Source organism: Abramis brama (assembly GCF_963993115.1).
Source record: "Abramis brama genome assembly, chromosome: 4".
Lineage (NCBI taxonomy): Eukaryota > Metazoa > Chordata > Actinopteri > Cypriniformes > Leuciscidae > Abramis > Abramis brama.
In genome coordinates, this window is record NC_139966.1 from 57,730,424 (window position 1) to 57,740,423 (window position 10,000).

General features: G+C 38.3%; 1 protein-coding gene across 1 annotated transcript in view; it reads left to right on the top strand.

Annotated features, from left to right (window-relative positions):
- mtpn (myotrophin) overlaps positions 1–10,000 on the top strand; it is an 18,374-nt gene that overhangs the window by 6,446 nt on the left and 1,928 nt on the right. The window contains exon 4 of the mRNA XM_084110993.1: positions 1,097–1,180. Within this exon, the coding sequence (XP_083967119.1) occupies positions 1,097–1,180 (84 nt within the window). The remainder of the gene's footprint in view (positions 1–1,096; positions 1,181–10,000) is intronic.

Sequence of the window (10,000 nt, forward strand, 5' to 3'; positions counted from 1 at the left end):
TCCAATGTTCCTGTTTTTACTTTATTTGGTGAGCAGAAGAAATTAAATTAAATCAAAAATCCCCCCCATACTTTTGAACGGTATTTTGGTATAAAACTCTTATGTTATAAAATTACACTATGGCTGCACCGTTTGATCACATTTTAATTCCATAATACTTTAATATAATTCTGTATATACTATTGTTTTTCATTGTATATTACGCTCTGACACACTTTTTGATATTGGCAAGAACACAGACAGAGATTTGAACCAGTGTTATTTTAATATTATCGTTTTTATGATCATTTTTTATTATTATCATGAACTAAAACTATTGAAAACATTTGTGTTAATTGAAATAATGCTGTAGTAAGAAATAAATATTAGTCTATTTTATAATATAATGTAATATAATAATTTATAATCAAAAATAAATAAATATTAGTTAAAATGTGTAAACTACATTAAGATGTAGAAATGTTGTCTTGGCAATAAACACAAGTTGTAGCACTAAAATAATCAACTGGAAATAAATAAAATTGAAAACTGAAATAAAAATAAATTAAATAGCAATATTTAAAAATAAAAAACGAATAAAATGATAAAATAAACATGGGAACTAAAAATCTAAAAAATAAAAGCTAATTCAAAATCTTAATATAAAACTAAAATAACCCTGATTAGATTATATTTTCATATTTTTATGAAAATATAAAAAATTATTTTTAATAAAATATATTAAAAATATAAATTAAAATATTTTTATATTTTCATAGTTTTAGTCATTTTATTGTGTGTTTTTGTCATTATTTTTGTTGTTTTATTAGTTTTTTGATACATCTAAATAGTTTTTATTAATTTTTATTTCAGTTTTGTCACATCAGGTCAAGCTCAAATAAATGAGAAATGTTGAAAAAGCTGAAATTCTCCTCCAGAACACCTCGATCTCTGTCCCATCATGCTCTCTGGTGTACAGATAGAGACCGGTTTCCCTGAGAACGGGGGAAGATAAGAGTCTTCTGAAGCCGCCTGATAACCCAGAATGCATCTCTCTCTGTCTAATTCGTAGAGATTGTGATTTTGTGGATAATTGTGGTGTGTTTTTTTCTTGCAGGCTCCGGATAAACACGGCATCACCCCGCTGCTGTCCGCCACTTACGAGGGTCACGTGACCTGCGTCAAGATTCTTCTAGAAAAGGTACTGACGCGTTCGCATCGTCCCAGCGTGATATAATATGTAACAATAATGATATATATCATGTCATTGTTTGTTTTGTTTTGTTTTTTTCACTGGAAATTCAACAAAAGATCATTAGAAAACAGCTTCACATTATAAGACACTTGAGTTCAAAACAAAAGACTCCTGAAATAAATAATTTAAATGATTAAAATAATATGATATTTACAGTAAGGTTCCATTAGTTAACATTGGTTGATGCATTAACTTTACAATGAGAAATACATTTGTTGCAGTATTTATTAACTTTGTTAACATTATTTAATAAAAACACGACTGTTAAAATTCAGGTCAGGTCTATTAAATAATATTAACAGAAACAACTTTTGATTTTAATAATGTGTTAATAAATGTTAAAATTAACATCAACTAAGATTAATAAATGCTTGAAGTATTTTTATTGTTAGTTCATTCTAACTAATGGAACCTTATTGTAAAGTGTTACCATTTATTTGTATTAATTTATTCAAATGATATAGTAATTTTTATATTAAAAAAATTAGAGCTTATTATAAATATTTAACATGCAATGTAACTTAGTAATGTAATATATAAAAAGGTAAGTTTAAACTCAAGTCTGATTGGATGAGACATTTAATATAAACACATCTGTTGAAATTCATATTAATGCAACAAGTGTTTTAATGTAGAAACAAACTAAATTCCACTGCATGTATATACAATGTTTGTTATATAGCAATAATGCTATTACACATACATTAATGCGATATATCACGGTAACACTTTACAATAAGGTTCATTAGTTAACTACATTAGTTAACATTAACTAATAATGAACTGCACTTATACAGCATTTGTTCATCTTTGTTAATGTTAATTTCAACATTTACTAATACTTTATTAAAATCTTGTTAACATTAGTTAATGCACTGTGAACTAACATGAACAAACAATGAACAGCTTTATTTTTATTAACTAACATTAACAAAGATTAACAAAAACAGTAATAAATGTATTGCTCATTGTTAGTTAATGCATTAACTAATGTTTAATAAAGGAACCTTATTGTAAAGTGTTACCTATATCACGATAATGAACATGCACGGTATTGTTATCATGTGCACTTAAAAATACTCTGAATAATTAATTATGGAGTGTTTATGGAACAGCAGGAATGCAGCCGTAACAAAGAAAGTGCTTGAATTTATTTTGTGCAAGAAGTTTTCTGGAAAAAAGTCCATATGATTCCCTCTGGTCCGCTAATGTGTTATTTCACCAACATTTCGTGGCCTTTGCACGCTAACATGCTTGATTTACGTTAGTCTCGCGCATTTACGCGTTACGTTAAAGGGTTAGTTCACCCAAAAATGTAAATTCTGTCAGTAATTACTTTCCCTTGTGTTGTTCCGAACCCCGTAAGACTTTCGTTCATCTTCAGAACACAAATTAAGATATTCTTGATGAAATCTGAGAGCTGTCTCACTCCTTCATAGGCTTCTCTGTAATCGAGATCTGCCATCCCAGAAAAGTTAGTAAAGACATTGTTTAAAATAGTCCAAGTGACTACAGTGGCTCAACCTTAAGTTTATCAAGCGACGAGAATACTTTTTGTGTGCAAAAAACAAACAAAAATAACGACTATATTCAACTCTTCATGTTCTTCTGTGTTCCTCTGAGTGAGTTCAGTAGTGTAACAGCGCAGCGCTTCTGGGTTGTACGTCAGAACGCAGGCTCACTATTGGCCGACGCTGGTCATGTGTGTGATGCGTGTGATGCTGGCCAATAGTGAGCCTCCGTTCTGTACATTCTGCACACAAAAAGTATTCTCGTCGCTTGATAAACTTAAGGTTGAGCCACTTGGACTATTTTAAACGATGTCTTTACTAACTTTTCTGGGATGGCAGATCTCGATTACAGAGAAGCCTATGGAGGAGTGAGACGGCTCTCAGATTTAATCAAGAATATCTTAATTTGTGTTCTGAAGATGAACGAGAGTCTTACAGGGTTGGAACAACATGAGGGCGAGTAATGACAGAATTTACATTTTTGGGTGAACTAACCCTTTGTGTTTCCCACGTCAGGTGCTTTGTGTTGTACGTTGCCATGGCGTGCACAAAACCACTACGAATGTACCGGTGTTGTTGGACACAACAAATGTGTTCCCACAGTTCCCACAGGAAAGTCCTTGAAAGGTCCTTGAGTTTGAAGTTAACCGAGGTGTGGGAACCCTGAGCTGCGCGAATGTCTGCTTCTGAACTGTATTTCAGATTATGTATTCGCAATGGTGTTGACTGAAAATGTTCTGGTTCTTTATTATTGTTCGGTAATGCTTTACAATAAGGCTCTATTAGTAAAGGCCCTTTCACACCTGCCTTGTTTGGTCCGGATTTTCTTACTTTTCAGTTTGATCCGAATCAAAATTACAGGTGTGAAAGCTCTCCCAGACCACGGTCCGCACCAAACAGACGAAATCTGGTCAGACGAAAAGAGGTAGTCTCGGTCCGGATCAAACTGAACAAAGGTTTGGTTCGTCTCTAGTGTGAACGCATTTTCTGTTTGGTTCGGACTTTCAGACCATTTACAGGAAGTTCCGGTGGTTCCCGCAGGATTGCTTGAGTCTTCTCCTCCTTTCCTGCCGGCGACGATAAAATGTTCGCACAACGAGGACGTTCATTTGGCGAATGTGAGCTAGCCTGGAGTATAGCTGGAGCTGCAGGGAGTAATGCCGTAATAATAACAGTATAGTGGCAATTAGGGCTGGGAATCACTGGGTACTTATGATACGATACGATACATTGTTCACGATACCGATAATATCACGATATGGCGATACTGCGATAATCGATATATATTATCAGTAATAACTCACAATATATCATGTTTTAAGAAATAAAAAGATTTTTTTTTTAATTAGGAAAATGAATCTCCATTTATTTTTTTGGGATGAAACACAATAACAAAAACTTGTTAACAGTCACAGACACTATTTTTGCTTTGCTCGCAGATGATTTTTTTCACTCGGGAGAAATCGAGTGGAATCGGTGCGGCTCGCATGGTCGCGGCTCGCAGCGTGTGAGAGGAATTATGAGCCGAGCCGAGCACGATACGAGCATGTTTAAAAAATTCGGGGAGTCGGCCCGATTTTCACCAGCTGTCCCCTATTGCCAAATCATACACAACCACGTCGATGGGGCTATACCTCAGTGGCAGCAACCATACAGCGTGCGCATACACTGTCACACACACACACACTTTTCTCTCTCTCTCAAGTTTTTATGTTGAAAGGAATGGCTACTGTTCTCTGCTTTTCGACAAATCATTTGCACACACATTTCTGTCATTTTTCTATCTGAAGCTTTGCATGCATGCAACATTTGACGGTCTCTGTGTTTAGCGCGAAAGCCCACGTGATTGCTGCCGGCTCGGGATAAAATTCATGCAGGACAGTCGTGCCGGGTACCAGCTGCTTTGAGGCGATTATCAGTTAAACTGACTCGCAACGTGTGCAATATCTCACGACCTCCCGAGTGTCCGAACTCGCACTGTGTACGCCCGCCCTAACGGCTTTTAAGATCGATACTTGGCAAGAGCGCATCGAGAATCGATCGCGGGAGTAAATATCGCGAGATATCGCCATATCGATATTTTGGCGCACCCCTAGTGGCAACGATATGCATCTGTTCATTCGTCTTATCAAAGTTACCTGGCGAATTGACATCACGCTGACGTCAGACGCACGTCCGTTTACAAACCAATCAATGTCAAGATGCAGCCCACAGAGATGATGACGACAGGACGCGAGTGATGACGACAGGACGTCATGTAAAGTTCTTTAGTGCTCGCATAATTGCAATGAGAAACCAAACCAAAACTAACTGAATGTATAAAATGTATCAAAACATGAACTTTGGTGCGGACGTTCAGCTGTGAAAACGCCCTTAGTTACAGCTATCGCTATGGAGTAATTTCAATCTTACTTGCTTGAAATAAAAAAATGGCCGATATACACAACCTGTGATGCACATCAGTTGAAATCTATATTATTGTGACGAGTTTCTCAATGTTTCTCAGTAAACTCATGCTCTTATCGTGCCGGAAACCTCATCTTGACTTCGTTATGACACGCTGTGCTCCGTATGTTCACTCTTCACCATATTTACACGTGTAAATGGCCACGCTGATGTGTCTAGCTCAGTATAACTGCTCATAATCTCTGCTGGCTGGCACATTTCTGCCGTTGTGTCGTGGCGTCCAGCTCTGGTGAGAGAAAGAGCTTTTGTTTGTGGATTTACAGCTGAAAGCGTCTGAACGGAGGCTGTAAACAGTGGCATCCGCAGGGTCACACGGGGTTATATAACGCAGTTATGTCAGGCTGCACAGCACTGCACATTCTTTAGTGAGAGATCCCGTCTGAGATTACACAACACACACACACACACGTGTGCGCTGGTGTCCCACAGGGGCCCGTCCCGCTGATCCGAGGGCCCTTCATCTCCTCAGACTCTCAGTGTGTTTCCGATGTTTCTGTTGGAGCTGATCAGGCATTTTTGGCTGTTGCTCGGGAATATTTCAGGCTTGAATCCCCTGTTGTTGTTTCTCTACTAGAGCAGCTTTTCCTGCTTGAATGTTGATTATTTTCCTCATATTCTCCATTGTTGCAGCTCCTCTCTTCCCAGTCTGTCAGTAACGCTCTGTTTAGTTCCTGTCTCTATGAAGCCCCTCCTTCTGAAAGCACACTGTGCTCTGATTGGTCGGCTGGAGCAGTGTGTTGTGATTGGTCAAGCTCTTAGTATGTTTGGGAAATGTCCCGCCCCTTACCATAACCGCCAGTTTAACACACTACTAACTAACTCAACCAGGCCCCGCCCCTTTATTCTGCGTATGAATTATTATAATGAGGAATATTGTGACGTGTTCGTTCCCGGAAGAAGCTCGAGACTACAATGGAGGCGTTTCAGGAGTTCAGAAACACTGCTTATAATTAATTATTTTCTGCGTTGATTACAAATGGTTCCACAAAGCAACTCTCGGTTTCCAGTCAAAATAAACGCAGATGGTTTTTAATTCCTCCGTTCACAAATGTGCACAGAAATATCATTCTCTGTTTTATAGTTCTTAATGTTGCATCGTTAACTAATAGGACCTTAAGTGATACCCTATTTTTATGTATTTAAATTGATCTTAATATTCAATATTCTCATGAGTTAAGTCATTATTGTTAATTCTCAAATAAAGTTCTTCTCTATTTTCCATTCATTTCGTTCATATTATACATTTTTTAGACTTATCTGTTATCGGTCATATTTTCTTGATCGTTAATGATTGTGGATGTAAAACTGCGGCTTTTCTTTTGCATTTCCCCCTCAAAGCATTGTGGGTGTTTGGTTCACAGCACAGAATGATGCAATTCACACCCAAGACTACAGTGTGAATCTGAAGAACGTCAGTAGCTCTTGAGTAAACGAGTAACAAACACACACTTTCCCTAAATAACTCAGTGTTTGTATTTCAATCCAACACTATATATTTGAAGATGGATTGTGGATTAAATTGTATAAAGATTTGGTAACGTGAGATCCGTATAAATGTGTTCTGGATCTAGTCTCTATATTTTGTTAGATTGCAATTTTTCTACTTGTGGTATTTCCTACTAACGCAAGGTTGTATGTGCCTCTGGTGAGCAGACCGGTGGGCGTGGCCTTAGATGGCATTGTGCCCAGTGCATTATGGGTGTTGAAGTTTTCTATGTATTTGGCGAAAGGCCCTTTTCTCTGTTTTCTCTAGTCAGGTGTCACCGATTTTAAAACATTTTGGCAGCCATATTTTATTGAAAGCTCGTTTTACCAGCAGTGATGTACATCTTTAAGTGTCTTATATAGTTTCTATTTTAAATTTGAATAACTCAGTTATGCTAAAACCGCATGAGAAGCTAGCATGGCGTTATCTCTTGCTGTCTCTGTATTGACCTCCATCACATATTCACACTAATGGTCATAAATACGGCAGACGTGATGAAACGCCTCATGGCTGAAACGCATGAATGAGAGAGAAGAGCACTTCCTCTTTTTTCTGTCGTCAAATGGGAAGTAAAACGTCCATAATTACCAGTTAACTTCAGATATTTACATTATAAACGTTATTTTAAACACCTTTTATCTAGCTATCAGGATCACAATATCATTTTAATTCTTTAAGGGACAATATTCTATATTTAGTTACATGTTTAGTCATTTCATTATGTGCCAATATCATTTATATTCCTATTTAGGTTTAATTTATTTTTATTCCAATTTAATTGGCTTTTATTTTAGTATTTTTATTTTTTAGTATTCTTTGTTCATTTTAGTTTCATTTTTAGTAATTTCATTAGTACATTTTTTTTGTTTGTAATTCTGTTAATTTTTTGTACTTTTTTCATTTTATTGTATGTTTTTATTTTATTTTTATATTGCTATTTATGTTTAATATATTTTTATTTTAGTTTTGGTTTTTATTTATTTCCAGGTATTTGCCAGGGAAACATCTCCACTTTTCGTTTAGTTTAAGTTTTTCAACTAATATTTTGTGCTTTAAACTGTTTAAAAACATTTCTCTTAATTGAAATATTTTAGTTAATGATAATAGCCCTGGTCTTAATTTAATAGTCATAATAATTTAACTTTTTATGATCTCTTTTAAATGAGCTCTGTGATTGGCTAACCTCTTTGCATGTGAAATGAGGAACAGCCCACCAAGTTTCTGAACGCCCAATCAGTGTTGATATGTAAATTGTATGTTAATGAGCACATGGTTTTGATATTAACCATTTCGAATGTTTGCAGTTTCAGTTAATGATCTACGTAGAGGAAGGTCGACATGCAACACCGAACTTAAATAACTATTAATGCTAAAAATGAATAATTTCTTTGTATTCAGGTATTTGTACAATGCAAATACAGTGTCTGGATTTCTGTGCTTTTACCCAGCATGCAGCAGCACTGACCACAGCACAGGGAACAAACACTGAACTAAACAAGTATTTATTATGCGTAGAGAGATGTGAAACTAAAGAATGAATGTGTGAGTGTGAGTTTATATAGCATATATGTGTATATGAGAGAGTGTGAGTGTGTTAGAGAGAGAGTGTGTGTGAGTGTACGTGTGTGAGTGTACGTGTGTGAGTGTGTGTGTGTGTGTGTGAGTGTGTGTGTGTGTGTGTGTGTGTGTGAGTGAGTGTGAGTGAGTGTGTGTGTGTGAGTGTGTGTGAGTGTGTGTGAGTGTGTGTGAGTGTGTGTGTGTGTGTGTACCTGTTTTTCTATCCCGGTGGGGACTTCAACCTGAATGCACACAGACTCATGGGGACTCGTGTCACAGTGGGGACCTAAATAGAGGTCCCCATGGGTAAACAAGCTTATAAATCATACAGAATGAGTTTTTTTGGAAATGTAAAAATGCAGAAAGTTTCCTGTGATGGGTAGGTTTAGGGGTAGGGTTAGTGTAAGGAGATAGAATATACCGTTTGTACAGTATAAAAACCATTAAGTCTATGGAGAGTCCCCACAAAGATAGTAAACCAGACATGTGTGTGTGTGTGTGTGTGTGTGTGTGTGTGTGTGTGTGAGTGAGTGAGAGATGCCCACTGGCTTTTTTCTGCGTCTTTTGGAGGAAGTGAATAAAGAAATCAATCGGTCTTCAGGTGTGTGTTGATCCTCAGACTCTCAGGTGTGTGTTGATCCTCAGACTCTCAGGTGTGTTTATGTGAGCGCGTAGCGAGTACGACCTTCGGTTTCGGCATGTTTGTGTTCTGAACTTCAGTGCAGTGTGTGTCGAGCTCTGAGTAAACCGGAGACTAACTCAAGCTGTGTGTGTGTGTACCATAGACTGTAAAAAAAGATGGACGATGCCCCTTCGCTGTCTTCCATTGGTGAGAACTGAAGCCGGCAGTGTCCCCATATGGCGCTGACATATTGGAACTTGAGTCCGCGCAGTAGCGATCTCGGGACCAGACCCGCGCAGTGGCGATCTCGGGGCCAGACCCGCGCAGTGGCGATCTCGGGGCCAGACCCGCGCAGTGGCGATCTCGGGGCCAGACCCGCGCAGTGGCGATCTCGGGACCAGACCCGCGCAGTGCCGATCTCGGGGCCAGACCCGCGCAGTGGCGATCTCGGGACCAGACCCGCGCAGTGGCGATCTCGGGACCAGACCCGCGCAGTAGTGAGCAGGAAGTAAAGCCGCGAGATCAACGCTCCGCCCTCACTCTCGCAGAATGCACTCTCCCTGAGTGCACTTTTTAAAAAATTTATTGCAGTACAACAAGAGGTTTGTTAAAATAAAGTAAATACAATCTCCTCAGTCATCCGATGATCCCGAAAAAAAGTCCGTTGGTGCTTCAGTGACTACTTCGCTCAGAGAACCTGTCAATCAAAGCTGTCAATCATGACGTTACACCACCGTCTTTATAGCATCACGTAACTAACTAAAAACCAACTTATTTTTGAAACAGACACTTGAAATTACATCAGCGTGATAAAAACGACAGCAATGACAGAAACCACCTTTGGAAAAAAGATAGTTTAAGTGTAATTTAATTGTTGAGTTGGTCTCACGTCCCGTTGAATAACACGGGGAGGCGGGGCTTATGACCTATACTAGGACCAGCCACTGGGGGGCGATCGTTTTGGCTTCACTTTTCAGGGCTTGTGCGGCATACTTGGTGTGAAGAGGAATAATCGTGTCTGCATCCACAGCGAGGATCAATAGATCGCGTGGAGGATGATGTGTGTGTGAAGGCCCGAGGGTCCGGCTCACGCTGATGATGTGTGTGTGAAGGCCCGAGGGTCC